This window comes from Mauremys mutica, chromosome 1 (assembly GCF_020497125.1).
Source record: "Mauremys mutica isolate MM-2020 ecotype Southern chromosome 1, ASM2049712v1, whole genome shotgun sequence".
In the NCBI taxonomy this organism is placed as follows: domain Eukaryota; kingdom Metazoa; phylum Chordata; order Testudines; family Geoemydidae; genus Mauremys; species Mauremys mutica.
In genome coordinates, this window is record NC_059072.1 from 373,762,763 (window position 1) to 373,780,302 (window position 17,540).

General features: G+C 64.6%; 1 protein-coding gene across 1 annotated transcript in view; it reads right to left on the bottom strand.

Moving 5' to 3' along the window:
* Positions 1 to 4,131: 4,131 nt before the first annotated feature.
* Positions 4,132 to 17,540, bottom strand: part of LOC123363364 (cadherin-related family member 5-like) — a 34,309-nt gene continuing 20,900 nt past the window's right edge. Inside the window, exons 12-15 of the mRNA XM_045004248.1 lie at positions 15,688 to 15,766; positions 14,769 to 14,962; positions 7,288 to 7,308; positions 4,132 to 5,061 (exon numbers count right to left, since the gene is read on the bottom strand). Coding sequence (XP_044860183.1) covers positions 4,132 to 5,061; positions 7,288 to 7,308; positions 14,769 to 14,962; positions 15,688 to 15,766 — 1,224 coding nt within the window. The remainder of the gene's footprint in view (positions 5,062 to 7,287; positions 7,309 to 14,768; positions 14,963 to 15,687; positions 15,767 to 17,540) is intronic.

Here is a 17,540-nt window from a genome sequence, read left to right on the forward strand (position 1 = left end):
ATTGTTAGAGATCTCAAGGGGAGATGTTTGCTCAGGTCTTGTGATGTCAGCAAACAAGTCTTGTCTATTGCTATAGTTTTAATTCAAAGATCAAAAAAGGAATATTAACATTTATGATGATACTTGAGTGAAATAGTAGTATTGTCTCTGTGTCTCTGGGAAGGTTGTGGTAACCTGTATCCGAACTGTTTAATGGATAAATTACCCTGTGCTAATTGCCAGGATGTTCCAGAGAGTTAAGCCTATTGTTTTCTCAGGCCAAGAGTCTGCTGGAAATGTATAAGAAGCCTGGGACATGATCCTACTTCATCTCAGATCTGCTTTGGGTTTCAAGAGGGGGAAACCTTAAGCCACAAGGATTGAGATCCCCAGTCACTGACTGGAGCCACCCTGAATATGGACATTGGACTATGAACTATTTCTGAAAGGACTTTTGGCAACTACAAACTCACCTCTGCCATGTATCTGAACCTCAAGAATTGAATTCAAGTCTGTCTGTATATTGATCTTTTAACCAACTCTCTCTCTCTTTTCCTTTTTAATAAATTTTAGTTGAGTTAATAAGAATTGGCTGTGGCGTGTATTTTGGGTAAGATCTAAGTTATAACTGGACCTGGGTATGTGGCTGATCCTTTGGGATTGGAAGAACCTTTTCTTTTATATGATGAGATCAGATTTTCAGGAATCATCATCATATCTGACAGGTGTGTCTGGACGGAGGCCTGAGGCTGGGCACTTGAAGGGAACTGCGTGGTTTGGACTTCTGAGTGACCAGTGAGGTGCTACAGAGGCTGTTCTGTGCTGGTTGGTAAATCTAAGTATTGGAATAACCACCAGCTGCTGGGGTTTGTCTGCCCCGTTTTGTTTGCAGTTCAGCCTAATCGAGTGACCTCAGCTGGCTCCCCTGGGCAGCACCGTCACATTATCCAGTGCAGGTTCAGGGGGTTTAGTAGCGACTGAGGCCACGTCTATGCTTAACACTCGCGTAGCTGCGTTATGCCGAGGGGAGAGAGCTCTCCTGGTAACATCAGAAAACCAGCTCAACGAGCGGCGGTAGCTACGTCGCCGGGGAGCATCTGCCACCGACACAGTGCTGCGCACACGAGCGTTAATGTCGGCAAAACTTATGTCGCTCAGGACATTGGGTTTTTTTACACCCCTGAGTGACAAAAGTTTTGCCGAGTGCTAGCGTAGACATGGCCGGAGTTCAGTGCCCGAAGGGTCCAGAAGCCGCATGCTGTGATCTGAGAGCTGCAGCGAGAAACCAGTGGTCTGGGAGGCCGTAATGTGAAGCGATTTGCGACGTCAGTGGGATTCTTTCCAGAAGCTCCTACACAGTCAGGACACGACACTCCCGAGCCTCGGCTCCACCGGACGCTCCTAGAATTCACAGCTTCCCAGTTCCAGCTCAGCTCCCCGCTCCGCTGGACACACAACGCGTAGGTTTGGGGAGACAGAGTGAAAACAAGGATGTTTATCTAACGAAGAACAGAGACTTGAGGAGGAGCGAGTGGAAATATTGGAAACAAATGGCTCCAGATCGAAGAAAATTGTAATCTGCCCTCCAGAACCGGGACTTGATTAACAAGATACGCCTGTGTCTGCTTGTCGTGCCAATCCCTGCCGGCTGCGTCGCTCCCAAAGGGGCAACCGCTCTGCCAGGGGTTGAGCTCTGAGCCCCAGGGAGACACAGGGGGCTGGAGCCCGGGGGCTCCCATCTCGCATCGCAGAGCCGTGGGGCTCACCCCCGGACGAGGGGAGACCTAGGGCCTGGCACGTGAGCAGGGCTGCTAATGCCAGAGAGACGGAGTGAAGGCGGGACACCCACAGCACAGCTGAGGGTGTCTTATCATTCCAGGGGAGCCTTTGCTGGCCCACCTCCTCCCCAAAAGGGGACCCCCTCCGGGCCTGTGGCGAGCCCTCCATGGGCACAGGCACCATCATAACTCCACGTCCCCATCCTGCCCATCCCCCGCTCTCTCCAGAAGCCCCCCCGAGTATCCCCTCCCCCAGCTCACATGCATTTGAAGCTCCACCCCTGCTCACCCCCACCCCTGCCCACACATCCATGGGGGTGAAGGTTTGGACTCCGTCTGGGTTCCTATTGCTCTGCCCTTCATTTGCCCCAGTAGCATTTGAGTTTCCAGAGCACATGGGGAGCCAATCCCCTTGAGCAGCCAGGGAAACTGAGGCAGAGAGCCCCTATGACCATGGTGGAGTGGCACACACCTGTTGTACTCTGGCTGAACGCCCTTGGCAGTGCCTGGGACCTGCCTTACCCAGCCACTGGCGCCCAGGAAGGTGTTTGCTGGCACGCTGCTCTGGTGCTGTGGGATTGCTCAGCTCCTTTGTTCGCTGAGGGGACGTCAGACCAGGCGGATGGGCAAACACTCTGAACGGCCGGGACCTGTTCGTGGGCCCTCATCTGGAAGCTGGATTCCTGTAGGGCTGCCCGGTATCTGTACATACAAGCCCTAGGTCTCCCGTGGGGTGACTCTCCACAGCCCATCCCCTTAATTACCCACAAGGTAGTAACCGCAACTCACTGCTCACTGGTGAAGCTGCTTTGTCCAGCCAGGAACGGTCTCCAAAGCCTTCCTGGGCTAATGCTAATGCTCCAATAACCAACCGAACCCTTGCCCGGGTGCCTTTCGCAGCAGCACCTTCGAAAGGCGGGTTAGCGTTTTTATCCCTGCTTTGTAACACCTGGGGAAACTGAGGCACAGCAGGGCGACGGGACGTGCCCAAGGTCACTCGCCGAGTCCCTGGCAGAGGCAGGAGCAGAACGCTGGGCTCCTGCCGGTGCTGCGCGATGTCAGTTGCACCACACGAGGAAAAAAAGCCAATTGTGGTTTTTTTTAAAACAGGTTTAATTTCAAAATCTTAATAAACCAGAGGCAGAGGCTGCGCTTTATACACACCAGAGACGCGGGCCTGCTGAGGCTCCAGCTAGGGGAGGGGGGTCTCCGAGTGGGGCTGGGGCGCCATGGCCCACCAGTGGGGTAGCTTAGATCTTAAATCGTGAGGGGTTGGGACACCCCCAGCCCAGCTCCCCCTCACCATCCGCCGATCTGCTTCCGAGCCACCATTCTTGGTTTGGTTTGGTTCGTGTCCCCCTCGCCAGTGTTACCCGGGCCCCTTTGCGCCTTGGGGGGGCCGGGGAAAGCCAGCCCTTTGCAGCCAGTCTAAACCAACCGGTGCCACTCTAAGAGGAGATGTGACCGCAGCTGAGTAAGCAAAGATGGGAGAGAAGCAGCCTTCGACAGGGTGTATTTACAGTGATAGAGGGTAACGGCGGGCGTTCACGGCAGTTCTGGCCCCGGGCACCTCACCAGCATGCACCGAGCTCACAGTCTGTCTCTTTCCATTTCAACCATTTGCTGCCAAAGGAGTCGAAGTTCTGACGCTACAGGAGCAAAGCAGGGGCTCCCTCTGGGGAGGAGAACGGCTGGATCCGCGCCCGAGCCCGCTCAGTTGAACAGCGGGAGTGTTGCTGACTCTGGTGGCAGAAGTGGGATGGGTTTGGGGGATTCTGGGTATCTGGGATTGGTGCTAGGTGCTCCACACACACGGACCAGAGACAGGCCCAGCTCGTTAGCAGAAGGAGCCCAGTGTTTCGCCATCACAAACAGCATCTCACCTCCCAGGCAGATCCTGGGCGTGCTTGCGCTTTGGACACGGACCCGGCAAATCTAGGGTTGCCAGTTTTGGCTGGCTGTATTCCTGGAGGTTTCATCACACAACAGACTGATCTTTAATTCCCGGAGTCTCCAGGACCGTCCTGGAGAGCTGGCAGCCCTCGGCGAATCGCGACCTCGCACAATCCACCCGCACAGCCCTGCGTTAAAAAACGTCTCTTTACAACCCGGAAAGGCCAAAGGCTCCTTTGTAGCCACGCGGGGCGCGCCGCGGCCAGGGACTTTGGGGAAAGACACAGGATGCTCCGACCTGTTCCACATCGGGGCTCGGTACCGTGTGGGACACTGGACTTTACTCTAGCGCTGCGGAACGGGGAGGGGGGTGCCCCACCCTTCTCCAGGCATTACAGGAGGGCTGGCTCCGGTCGCCAGCCACAGTCTCTGTGTTGGGCTCGGCTCCGCGCGGCCGAGGCGCTCGCCCCTCTCGGATGGGTTAACACTCTATGGAATCCTCCAGGAGCTGCATCAACGTGACCGGCATCCGGAGGTCGCTGATGGGCAAGGGCGCCAGGGGGTCTTGGTACGTGGGCGCTCCGGGATTGGGGCCATCCTCCTCCAGCGTCTCCTCGCTCACCTCCTCCAGCACCGGCAGCTTGGGCGGGGGCTCGTGCTGCCCGCTCGGGGCCGGAGGCTGGAGGCTGGCGTCGGCGTGGCTGGCGTTGGCGTGGCTGGCGTCGGTGTGGCTGGCGTCGGCGTGGCTGGCGTCGGCGTGGCTGGCACTGGAGGGAGCGGCGCTCTGGCTAGTCGCCTGGGCCCCCTCGGCCGGAGAGCCCCCTTCGCTGGCAGTGCAGTTAGGCAGGGGTTGGCTGGTGGGCAGCGGCTCCTGTTCACTCCAGCCTGCGTCCCCCTGGCCTGCAGCAGCTTGCGGCCTGGCTGGTAAAGGTTTGCTCGTCCCCACCTCCGTCTCCCCGCTTCCCGCCCCAGCCTCTGTTGGCTTTTCCTGGCTGCCTGGCTGAGAGTCGTGCGGCGGGGGCTCTTCCTCCTTCTCCCCTGCCGGCTGGGACTCCGCGGTGCCCTCCTCGGCACCAGGCTCCGCGCTGGCGCTGCACTTCCTGGGTGGTGCCTGGTCGTCTTGGCAGGTGTCTTTACACCCCGACGGCTCGAGCGTCTGCCCGTTGGGGAGCGTGGCCGCGGCGCTGTCTCCCTTCTCCGTGGACGCTAACCCTGCCCCGCTCCGCACTCCCATCAAGCCGTCGGCCTTCCCCACGGAATTGGCCAGGGGGTTCGCCTTGCTGGTCTCAGCCGGCTCGCTCCTCCCCACCCAGCCCCCGGCGCTCTCCGGCGTTGCGTCTCCCAGGTCGCTGTAGCCTTCGTTCTGAAAGTAAACGTTGCCGGGGTGGGGGCCCGACTTCCCGGCGTTGACCTGCGGGATGGAGGGAAAGGATCAGGCTCTGACAGTGCGGGTGCACCAAAGGAAAACCCTCCCCCACTCTGACGCTAGCTGGGAAGGGAACAGGGGGGCAGTCGTCCCCCAAGCTGCCTTTGCTGTGTGTGGGGGGGGTTGCTGTCGCGTCTGGTAACAGAGTCAGACCCCAACGTTCAATTCTGCAAAATTCAACAATTGACTTAAAATGATCATAAATTAAGCAACAATAAGAATCTCGAGCCTGGCCCGTCGGGGCGTGGACAGGGCTGAGCTGCTCTCACGCCGGCCCGGCCGAAGGCTGCCTCAGCCAGGCAGGGGACCGAAGTGGGCCTAGCGCTAGGACTGGCCGTCTGCACAGGGCAGCTCCCCACCCCCAGGCTGCCCCGCCGCGCCGCACATGGGAGGGGGAACTAACCACGCTGCCAATAGCAGCTCCAGTTCAAGGGGGCTCCCTCCCAGCCCTGGCATGGAGACACCGTGCCAGAGACCGTGACCGTGACCGTGACCGGACCGTGCCACCGGGCGCAGAGACAGCTGACATTCACCAGCCCGGCCCGTCACGGCTGGCGAGACGTTTCCAAAGCCCAGTGAAGGGTGCATCTGGTTTGCCCCCCGTGGCAAACCAGACGGGCTCCTGCGCCACCCGTCATTCTCAGTGACCAGGCCCATGGCCTGGCTGGCTGAGGGACACTCCCCAGAGCTCGTTGTAGGCACCAAGTATCTAAGGGGACGTCTACACTGCACTGGGTCTGCGAGCCCAGGACAACTGACTCCGGCTCGCGGGGCTGGCGCTCCGGGGCGAAAAAGAGCCGTGTAGACGTTCCCGCCCCGGCCTGAGCCTGTGCTCTGAGCCCCACCCCGCAGCCGGGTTTCAGAGACCGAGCGGGAACATCTCCCCTGCTCCACAGCACGAACCGAGTCTGGAGACCTGGGGGCTGAGACTTGCAGTGTAGACGCACCCAAATGGGGAGCCCCTCTCCGGCGCCGGTGCCCGCGCTATGCACCAAATGAAGCCCCATCTCCTTCAGGATGCCCCCCTCTATATTACGTGCGTCCCACACCCCCATTTCTCACTTCCCATCCACACGGTGCTGGCCCTGGCGCGGTCCTGGCGAGAGGCCCCGCAGGGCTGGGGGCTCGTGCCGGCCACAGGGCTGAGCCTGGTGCTGCCAAGGGGAGCCCAAGCCCTACAACAAAGGTGTGGGATCTGGCCCGGCCCGGCTGAGCTTCCTTCGGTGCAGGGACAGACCTCGGGCAGAGGGCCGGCTCTCACCCCGGCCTGGGAGAAGCTGCTGTGAAGACCCGCAGCAGAGCCCAGCCTGACGGAGCCCTCACAACCGGTGGTTTTCAAATGCCACCCACAGCCGCAAAGGCGGGGCTGGAAGCCCCTGTGGTGACCCTCGAAAGGAGGCCCCGGCTCGTGCCACAGGGCACCGGACAGGGCAGGAAAGTAATTCGCCCCCACCCTGCGATTGGGCCACGCGTGGCAGAGGGTGCTGCTGCGGGCCCCACCGTGCCGCCTGCATCCCGCGGTCCCCTCTGCCCAAATTCAGCCCAGGGCAGCTCCCCGGCACAGCCCTGACCACCGTGAAAACCAGGGCCAAGGGGTGGGGGGAGACTCCCAATGCGGCAGCCAGCCAGACACGTTTGGCCACCTGGCCGGTCGGCGGCAGAGCCAGACCAGGCCACGGCTCCTGGGGCGAAGGGACGGCGCCCGGGCCAAATGAAATGCGACGGCGGGAGGAAGATGAGGGTGGGCCCATCGGCCAGGGGCTCTGCCAGAATCACGTCCCACGCTGGGACGCCGGGGGCGGAGGCTGGCTCAGGAGGGAGGGGGCAGGCCCCTCACTCTGCGATGCCACAGGCTCCCCAGGATGCGGCTGTTTCCAGACCCCGGCCGTCGCTCGCCAAGGCAGCCCCTGGCCAGCCCCCTACTGAGGGGCAGCGTCTCCCCCCAGGGGCGGTGGGGATAGGCCATGGCTCTGCCCTCGCTCCCCCTCTCCCGGCAGGGGCTCAGCTCAGGTTGCCGGCCTGGAGCTTGGGGCCCAGGCCAGCGGGCAGCCCGGGGTGGCTTGGGCTGGCCAGTGGCTCGGGGTAGAGGCAGGGAGAGGCTCTGGCGGGCAAGGGGGGCTAGGGGGCGGGGCCTCAGGAGGAAGGGGCGGGGAGCTAGCCTCCCTGAAGTGGGGGTTCACCCGCTGCCCATGCTCCCCGCTGTGCACTCACCGGCTGGAACCACTTTAAGCTCTGTCGGGCAGCAGGGCGAGCAGAGGGCGAGAGAAAGAGAGAAGCACAAGGCATGAGAACGCAGTGAAACAGCAACACACTCAGGCCATCACACGCCAAGGCCTCTGGCTGCAATGCCGGGTCCAGGGGCGGCTTCATCGGGGAAGGGAACTGACTCATTTGCTCTTGTGTGGAAGGCTGGTCAGCACAGCCGGCGGGGCAATTACACCCATTTTACAGGTGGAGAAACTGAGGCCTGAAGCCATGCTGGGATTTGGCCGTGGAACATACAGCAAGTCAGTAGCGGGGATCTAAGCAGTGTATCTCATTCCCTTCCAGGAGACGGGATAGGAAGCCAGGACTCCTGGGTTCAACTCCCTGCTCTAACCATTTGACCCCACTCCCAGCGGTGGGGATAGAACCCAGGAGTCCTGGCTTCCAACTCCCTGCTCTAACCATTCGACCCCACTCCCAGCGGTGGGGATAGAGCCCAGGAGTCCTGGCTCCCAGCCCCATCGGCTCTAACAAGCTGACCCAGTTCGGGATCGCTCCTGTTCCAATCCAGGCCAACGGACCTGCCTGCAGTGGGGCAGGAGCAGGCCCGCACGGTTTGGGGAGGACGTGGTATTCCTAACAACTGGCGTCCCTGCTAGTGGAAAGCAGCTGAGAGACAGGGGTGAGGGGTCCCCAGAGCTGGGGCAGGGGGGTCCCCAGAGCTGGGGGAGGGGCCAGGCCGTGCCAAGGATGATTATGGACGAGGCTCTACAGCGAACGAGTGGAATGAAACAGGAGAACAGGACAGAGGGACAGCGAAAAGCAGAGGTGCCGACTCTGTGGGTGCTCCGGGTCTGGTGCACCCACGGGAAAAAAATGGTGGGTGATTGTGATGGAGTAGGAAGCACAGACTGTCTGTGTGGGGGAGGGGAGAGCCAGAGGTTTAGGTGAGATGCAGGAATTCAAACTGTGAGCTGAGCTTGGCCTGGGGGAGGGGAGGTGACACCTCTGGCCAGGGGAGACAAAGGAAAGAGGCAGAGCAGAGAGGAGGGGCCGGAGAGGACTGGGAGACGGAAGTTGGCTGGAGAAGAGAGGGGAGCAGGGAGACCGAGCTCTGATCCCCGGGGGGGGGCTGTGAGGCCCCCCAAGATGGACCTAACCGGGGGATCTGGTTATCTGTGCCTGCAAGACCTGTGTTGGACTGTGTTCCTGTCGTCTAAATAAACCTTCTGCTTAACTGGCTGGCTGAGAGTCCTGGTGAATCGCAGGGAGCCCGGGGTGCAGGGCCTGACTCCCCCACACTCCGTGACAGTGATCAGCACCCCCAGCCACAGCTAATCCGGCAGTGCCCCCCATCAGCTAATCCGGGGAGCTGCCACACAGCTGGCTGGGGACCCCAGCTCGGGGAGAAGGCTCAAGCTACAGCCACCAGGCAGGGCTGCACAGTGCAGCGCGGGCGCGTGGGCGCGGCTCTGAGCCCCGGGTGCAGCCGCCGTTACCCCAGGTTCACGCTGCAGCGCGGGCGCGTGGGCGCGGCTCTGAGCCCCGGGTGCAGCCGCCGTTACCCCAAGTTCATGCTGCAGCGCGGGCGCCTGGGCGCAGCTCCGAGCCCTGGGTGCAGCCGCCGTCACCCCAGGTTCGCGCTGCAGCGCGGGCGCGTGGGCGCGGCTCTGAGCCCTGGGTGCAGCCGCCGTTACCCCAGGTTCACGCTGCAGCGCGGGTGCCTGGGCGCAGCTCTGAGCCCCGGGTGCGGTGCCGTTACCCCAGGTTCACACTGCAGCGCGGGCGCCTGGGCGCGGCTCTGAGCCCCGGGTGCAGCCGCCGTTACCCCAGGTTCACACTGCAGTGTGGGCGCCTGGGCGCGGCTCTGAGCCCCGGGTGCGGTGCCGTTACCCCAGGTTCAATGTGCTGCCTTTACCCCTAACCCCTGCACTTCCCTCCCACCAAACCCAGCCCTGCGCTGCCAGCGTGCCCTGCCCCCCCACCCCCTGCCCAGTGCGCCCCACCCCCTTATGCCCAGCAACCCCCATGCCCAGTGGCTCCTCAGCCAGAGATCTCCACCACAGATCCCTATGCCCAGCGATCTCCCACCCACAACCACCCCTGCACTGCCCAGCACCCCCTCACAGCCCCCCACCCCCCATATTCCTGAGGGAATTCAGCGCCAGAAAATTGAATTCTGTGCCCAATATTTTAAAATTCTGCAAAATTCTGCAAATTTTGTCAATAAATAAATGTGGAGGCTCCAGCCTGGCAGTGGGGAGCACCCTGCAGCCCCCCCCCTCCCCGGAGAGGGACTTGGCAGTGAGACACCTCGGTGTGCAGGTCAAAAGGCCACAGGAAGCGTTTTACACGAGGGCCGGGATGGCAGCCAGGCCCCCAGATCCGTCTGAATGACAACAAAGAGCTAGCTGATGCCAAGGGCTGAGGCCAGCCCCCGTCCAGGCCCTTGCCTGCCCCCCCTCTGGCAGGGCACGTGGGCGGGAGAGGGGCAGGTACAGCGGGGGGCTGCTGGGAACAGCTGCTCCCCCTCGGGGCCCCCAGCCGGCTCCCCGGGAGGCCCCAGTGCGTTCGCTGCTCGCTCACTGCGCCAGACAAAGAGCCCCCTCCCCTGCCCCCCCGCCAAGTCCCGTGCCCAGCTCTACCCCCAGCCCCGAGCTCGGCCCCCCCTCTCTTCCCAGCCTCCAGGTATCCCCCCCCACCCCCCCCGCCCCTGTTCTGTTCCTGGCCCGGCTCGGCCCCCCCCTCTCTTCCCAGCCTCCAGGTATCCCCCCGCCCCCGTTCTGTTCCTGGCCCGGCTCGGCCCCCCCCTCTCTTCCCAGCCTCCAGGTATTCCCCCCCCGCCCCGTTCTGTTCCTGGCCCGGCTCGGCCTGGCTCCCCCCTCTCTTCCCAGCCTCCAGGTATCCCCACCCCCCACCCCACCCCTGTTCTGTTCCTGGCCTGGCCTGGCTCTGCTCCCCCCTCCCGCCCCAGCCTCCAGGTATCCCCCCCCCCGCCCCTGTTCTGTTCCTGGCCCGGCTCGGCCTGGCTCCCCCCTCTCTTCCCAGCCTCCAGGTATCCCTCCCCCACCCCGCCCCTGTTCTGTTCCTGGCCGGGGCGTGCTCTGCTCCCCCCTCTCTTCCCAGCCTCCAGGTATCCCCCCCCCCCGCCCCTGTTCTGTTGCCAGCGCCGTGCTCGGCTCCCCCCTCTCTTCCCAGCCTCCAGGTATCCCCCCCCCCCCCGCTTTGTTCCCGGCCTGGCCTGGCTCAGCTCCCCCCTCTCTTCCCAGCCTCCAGGTATTCCCCCCCCCGCCCCCCGTGCCCCAGCCTGCAGCCGCTGTCACCCCAGGTTCGTGCTGCAGCGCGGGCGCGTGGGCGCGGCTCTGAGCCCCGGGTGCAGCTGCCATTACCCCAGGTTCGCGCTGCAGCGCGGGCGCCTGGGCGCGGCTCTGAGCCCCGGGTGCAGCCGCCATTACCCCCCAGGTTCACGCTGCAGCGCAGGCGCGGCTCTGAGCCCCGGGTGCAGCCGCCGTTACCCCAGGTTCGCGCTGCAGCGCGGGCGCGTGGGCGCGGCTCTGAGCCCCGGGTGCAGCCGCCGTCACCCCAGGTTCGTGCTGCAGCGCGGGCGCCTGGGCGCGGCTCTGAGCCCCGGGTGCAGCCGCCGTTACCCCAGGTTCACGCTGCAGCGCGGGCGCGGCTCTGAGCCCCGGGTGCAGCCGCCGTTACCCCAGGTTCGCGCTGCAGCGCGGGCGCGGCTCTGAGCCCCGGGTGCAGCCGCCGTTACCCCAGGTTCGCGCTGCAGCGCGGGCGCGTGGGTGCGGCTCTGAGCCCCGGGTGCAGCCGCCGTTACCCCAGGTTCACGCTGCAGCGCGGGCGCGTGGGCGCGGCTCTGAGCCCCGGGTGCAGCTGCCATTACCCCAGGTTCGCGCTGCAGCGCGGGCGCCTGGGCGCGGCTCTGAGCCCTGGGTGCAGCCGCCATTACCCCCCAGGTTCACGCTGCAGCGCGGGCGCGGCTCTGAGCCCCGGGTGCAGCCGCCGTTACCCCAGGTTCGCGCTGCAGCGCGGGCGCGTGGGCGCGGCTCTGAGCCCCGGGTGCAGCCGCCGTCACCCCAGGTTCGTGCTGCAGCGCGGGCGCGTGGGTGCGGCTCTGAGCCCCGGGTGCAGCCGCCGTTACCCCAGGTTCACGCTGCAGCGCGGGCGCGTGGGCGCAGCTCTGAGCCCCGGGTGCAGCCGCCGTCACCCCAGGTTCGTGCTGCAGCGCGGGCGCGTGGGTGCGGCTCTGAGCCCCGGGTGCAGCCGCCGTTACCCCAGGTTCACGCTGCAGCGCGGGCGCGTGGGTGCGGCTCTGAGCCCCGGGTGTAGCCACCGTCACCCCAGGTTCGCGCTGCAGCGCGGGCGCGTGGGCGCGGCTCTGAGCCCTGGGTGCAGCCGCCGTTACCCCAGGTTCATGCTGCAGCGCGGGCGCCTGGGCGCGGCTCTGAGCCCCGGGTGCAGCCGCCGTTACCCCAGGTTCATGCTGCAGCGCGGGCGCGTGTGCGCGGCTCTGAGCCCTGGGTGCAGCCGCCGTTACCCCAGGTTCACGCTGCAGCGCGGGCGCCTGGGCGCGGCTCTGAGCCCCGGGTGCAGCCGCCGTTACCCCAGGTTCACGCTGCAGCGCGGGCGCCTGGGCGCGGCTCTGAGCCCCGGGTGCAGCCGCTGTCACCCCAGGTTCACGCTGCAGCGCGGGCGCCTGGGCACGGCTCTGAGCCCCGGGTTCAGTGGTGCAGCCAGGTTCTAAGTGTAGGGGGAGCAAACATAAAAAAGGCGCCTCCCTTAGCTCCTCCTCTGGTCTTGCCCCCCCTGCCCTGACTCTGCCCCCTCCTTCCCCCATTGGATCCCTCCCCAAGTCCCCGCCCCCAGCCCCGCCCCCTCACAGCCAGGCCTGGGGAAGAGATGCCCCTGTGCCGCAGCCTGGGCACGGTGGGTCCGGAGGCAGCGCGGAGCGGGCAGGGCCCGGGTGGGCAGCGCGGCCCGGGGGCGTGGGCCGCCGGAGACACGCGGCGGAGAGGGTCTGCGGAGGCGAGACTTGTCCCAGGCAGGACAGCCGGCGGACAGGGGCAAGGAGCCGGTCAGGGTCCCCCAAACCGATAAACTTCCCCGGTGCTGCCGGGGAGCCCCACGCCTCTTCCGCTTGGCGGCGCTCCAGCGGCTTCTTCCCGATGGGACGGCAGCCGCCTGGCCAGGAAGGAGTCGCTAGAGCGCAGCCGAGCGGGAGAGACGTGGGGCTCCCCGCTGGCGGCGGGACGCGCCACATGTGCCCGGGGCAGGCCAGGGGGCGGGAGGCTCTGCGAGGAGGACAGCGCGCGCAGCCGGGGCACCGTGTGCGATCCTGCGGCGCGGCCGGGGCCTGCTAATGGTGGCTGCGGCGATGTTGGGGCTGTGCTGAGCGTGGGGCGCGACGGCCGAGGAGCCGGCCCCCTTGCTCCTCCGGCCGCGCCTGCCGCCCCCACTCCCCATGGCTCCTCTGGCCGTGCTGCCCCCAGCACCAGCCTGGCAGGCGCCGCTTTTGGAAAATGTGCTGAGGGGAAGTGGCTGCTTCCCTTGCACCCCGCTAGCTACGCTACAGTCCGGGTCCAGCCGCTGTTACCCCAGGTATACGCTGCAGCGCGGGCGCGTGGGTACGGCTCTGAGCCCCGGGTGCGGCCGCTGTTACCCCAGGTATACGCTGCAGCGCGGGCGCGTTGGTGCGGCTCTGAGCCCCGGGTGCGGCCGCTGTTACCCCAGGTATACGCTGCAGCGCGGGCGCGTGGGTGCGGCTCTGAGCCCTGGGTCCAGCCGCTGTTACCCCAGGTTCACACTGCAGCGCGGGCGCGTGGGCGCGGCTCTGAGCCCCGTGTGCAGCCGCCGTTACCCCAGGTTCACGCTGCAGCGCGGGCGCGTGGGCGCGGCTCTGAGCCCCGGGCGCGGCCGCCGTTACCCCAGGTTCACGCTGCAGCGCGGGCGCGTGGGTGCGGCTCTGAGCCCTGGGTCCAGCCGCTGTTACCCCAGGTTCACGCTGCAGCGCGGGCGCGTGGCCGCGGCTCTGAGCCCCGGGTGCAGCCGCTGTTACCCCAGGTATACGCTGCAGCGCGGGCGCGTGGGTGCGGCTCTGAGCCCCGGGTGCAGCCGCTGTTACCCCAGGTTCACGCTGCAGTGTGGAAACTCAAGCGCGGGCTTGGACACGGGGAGTTCGCAAGCCCGGTTCCCCCCGCCCTGGGTTTACAATGCGGTAGCGACGTCCCCGAAGTGTTCAAGTAGAGAAGCTCTGAGTGCCCCCAGCCCCAGCCCCCTCCTCACGCTGCCCTCTGCCCAGCGGTACTGGGGAGGTCCCGGGACATGTCTGTCCAACACAGAGCCGGAACAAGGGCCGGACACCCAGCACCTACTTCCCTCTGCTGCCCCTGCCTGGCCCTGGACGCCGGGCACTGGACTCCTGCAGCGAGGAGTTAGCAGAGACCAGGGCTCTGTTAGACCCCTGCCCGGAGCACCGCTCAGCGTGCGCTCTCCAGCTAATCACCCCCAGTGCCCTCGAGGGCAGGCAGAGGGCGAGACGCAGCACTGGGCCCGGTGCCCACCTGGGCTGGGCACGCAGCACATCAGGCTGTCACTGGCCACGGGCGTGACGCCCCCGAGACGGGGTACCCACTCTCCTGGGCATTCCTCCAGCTGGCTCCCAACTCCCAGCCGCCGGGGATAGGAGACAGGGACCCGGCTAGGGGTGGGCGCACCCCTTTCTCCTGCCAGGACTGGGGTCTCCTGCTGCCCAGCCTGGGGGAGGAGGTGTTTGGGAGAGCACCAGGCCCACCCCTTCACCCTCCTAGCCTGGCCTCAGGAGGAGACCTGGGTGGGGAAACCACAGCGGTGGACCCCACCCATCCTGCCGGCCAGGGGTTCTCCAGCTCTCACGGACCATCCTCTGCTGGACCGACCAGCCCTCCTACACGCCCCAGCCTGCTGGGGCAGGATCCCCCAGGATCCGGGGGGCCCTGATGTAAGCAACAAAGTATGGGTTGTGCCGGACATCTGGCTGGCGGACGTGTGCCCTGGACAGCCAGGGAGCTTCAGTAGACAGGGGCCACCCCTGAAAGCCCCCCCACGGTCTCCCTCATGGGAACGGCTGGGCTGCCTCCAGTCCCACCAATGGGGCCCCTCCATACGTCAGCCGGTGCCCTGCCCTGGCACTGACCCCCCCACGCCGGGGGGAAATTTCTCCCCACAGAACACTCTCCACGGGGCAGGCTTTTGAAAGTCACCCTCAGCCGCACCGGGGAACACCCCTAGGACTCTGCAGGTCCCACGCGGGCAAGGCAGCCAGGGTGAGCCCGGGCACAGGCCGGCCTGGGCTCCCCGGGAGGAGCCTGAGCCAGCTGAACGTGCCCCCTGCCCTGGTGAGAGCTGGGCCAGGGCCCCTGGCAGCCCAGCGCCCCCCCAGTGCCTGCAAAGCCAGCAGAGGTGGGGGCAGGGGGTATGCACGCTCTGGGGGTCCTTACCACGTTGGGGTGCTTCTCGATGGCCAGGGAGGCCCTCTCCAGGGCCTGCTGATGGCGCTGCCTCTTCTTCATGGCGTGCATGAGGAGGAGGAGGATGGCGGCGGTGAGCAGCAGCAGCGCCCCCAGGCTGCCAGCGAGGATCCCCACGTCCAGCGGGCCCTGGCTCTGCCCGGCTTCGGAAGGGTCCACGGGGGCTGCGGGGGGAAGGGCAGGGACCCGATCAGAGAGGGGCTCCCGCAGCAGCCGTCACAGCTGGGACCCTGCTCGCCCGCGCCCTGGCTCTCGTGTCTTGCAGCCGACCTCCCGGCCGGGATGGGGGAGGGCTCTGGGCCCCCGCCCGCTGCGGCGACCGTCCCCTTGGTTTCCTGGCAGCGGGGCTGGAAGAGCTGCCCTCGGGGGAGAGGGGAAACTCCCCAGTGATCTCCTCTGGGGACGCATGGGTCAGTGCTGATGGGGCCACTCAGGTCCCCATGGACCAGGCCATGGGAGGTGTGTGACTCCTCCATTTGGGGAGGCTGGGTGCAAGCTGGACCATGGCCCCGCCCCAAGGCCCGCCCCCGCTCAGACTCCTCCCCCCAAAGCTCCACCCCCAGCCCCCAAGGCTCCTCCCACCCGCTGCTAGCACCTCTTTGCCCCCTCCCCCAGGTCCCACCCTCTCCCGTGAGGCCCCCATGCGGGCAGAGCAGGGACGGGGAGAGGCAGAGGGAGGGCGAGGCCTCGGGGGGAATAGGACGAGTGGGAGCAGGGCCTCGGGATGGTGTCCCCAAAGGTGGCAGGCCAGCTGTTTGGGGAGGCCCTGGCCTCTTCTCCCCGCCGCCCGGGGACCAGACTGCACCCCCAGAGCTTCGGCTGCCTGGCCTCAGCTGGCCGCATCCCTGGAGACAGACCCGGCCCATGGGGCATCCCGCCGGCTCCGTACCTGCCTGGCCCGGCCGCAGCACCTCCACGTTGACCGTCGTGTTGGTGGTCTCCCCTGATTCCTCGTCTCGCGCGATGACCTAGGCCAGGAAGCAACACTCAGTATCCCCAGTGCTGAGAGAGCGCCCCAGGGAGCCAGGCACCTGGGAACAGGCCCTCACAGCTGCATGCCCAGGGGGTGAGGCCTCCACAGGGCTCTGTGCAGACTTAACACCTCTGTTCCAGGTAATCGTACCTTGGGTTTATACAACAAAGGAGGCAGCAGGGTCTAGTGGTTAGAGCAGGGGGCTGGGAGCCAGGACTCCTTGTTTGTTCCCATCTCTGAGAAGGGAGTAGGATCTGTGGGGGTTAGAGCAGGTTGGGGGAGACAGTCAGGACTCCTGGGTTCTATTACCATCTGTGAGAGGGAAGTGGGGTCTAGTGTTTAGAGCGGGTGTGGACAGAGAGTCGGGATTCCTGGGTTCTGTTCTCACCTCTACTACTGACTCACTGTATAACCCTAGGCAGTTTGTGCCTCAGTTTCCCATCTATAAAACAAGGACAATTGATCATATCTACCACTTCTCCCTGTGTGGACGTTGGGGGAGGAGTAGATATGATGTATCTTGATTGGAGTAAGGCTTTTGACACTGTCCTTTGCAGGGAAACGTGGTCTAGATGCAATTACTATTAGGTGGGCACACAACTGGTTGAAAAATTGTACTCAGAGAGCAGCTATCAATGGTTCGCTCAGAATGGGCAGATGTAACTAGTGGGATTCTTCAGGGGGCTGTCCTGGGTCCAATATTTTCATTAATGACTTGGATAATGGAGTGGAGAGTTTGCTTATAAAATTTGCAGATGACACCCAGCTGGGAGGGGTTGCGAGCACTTTGGAGGACAGGATTAGAACTCAGAATGAGCTTGACAAATTGCAGAACTGGTCTGAATTCAACAAGATGCAATTCAATAAAGACAAGACCAAAGCACAACTACAAATGGGAATAACTGGCTGTGGGTTAGCGCTGCTGAAAAGGAGCAGGGGGTGACAGTGGATCACACACTGAATATGAGCCAGACATGTGACTCAGTTGCAAAAACAGGCTAATTCATTTTGGGGGTGTTACAGGAGTATTGTATGTAAGACACGGGCTGTAATTGTCTCTCTTTACTCTGCATTGGTGAGATCTAGCTAAGTGCCCTGTCCAGAAAACAGATTCTGCCAGCGAGGCACTTCAGTTCTACCTTTCATCCACCAGGGGTCGCTGTGGCACCAGAAGAGGGCACCTGGCTCAGGGCTGGAGCAGCCAGCCAGAGAGGGGGGGAGGCTGCCTTCCCCATGGGGCCAGGAGAAGAGGCACAGGGTATGGAGGAGGGACGGACAGCACGGGGCACACTGGGCTGCTGGAAGGATCACACCGATTGGGGTGCAGAAGGACTAGTGGGGGACAGAATGGGGCAGGGGCACAGAGCTAATGGGGTAACAGCATTGAGCCAGGGGCTGAATGGGAGTGGGGGTGCAGGGCCACATGGGGACAGGGACAGGGGGTGGCTGAGTGGGGGTGCAGGGCCACATGGGGACAGGGACAGGGGGTGGCTGGGTGGGGGTGCAGGGCCACATGGGGACAGGGACAGGGGGTGGCTGGGTGGGGGTGCAGAGCCACATGGGGACAGGGGGTGGCTGAGTGGGGGTGCAGGGCCACATGGGGACAGGGACAGGGGGTGGCTGAGTGGGGGTGCAGTGCCACATGGGGACAGGGGGTGGCTGAGTGGGGGTGCAGGGCCACATGGGGACAGGGACAGGGGGTGGCTGGGTGGGGGTGCAGGGCCACATGGGGACAGGGACAGGGGGTGGCTGGGTGGGGGTGCAGGGCC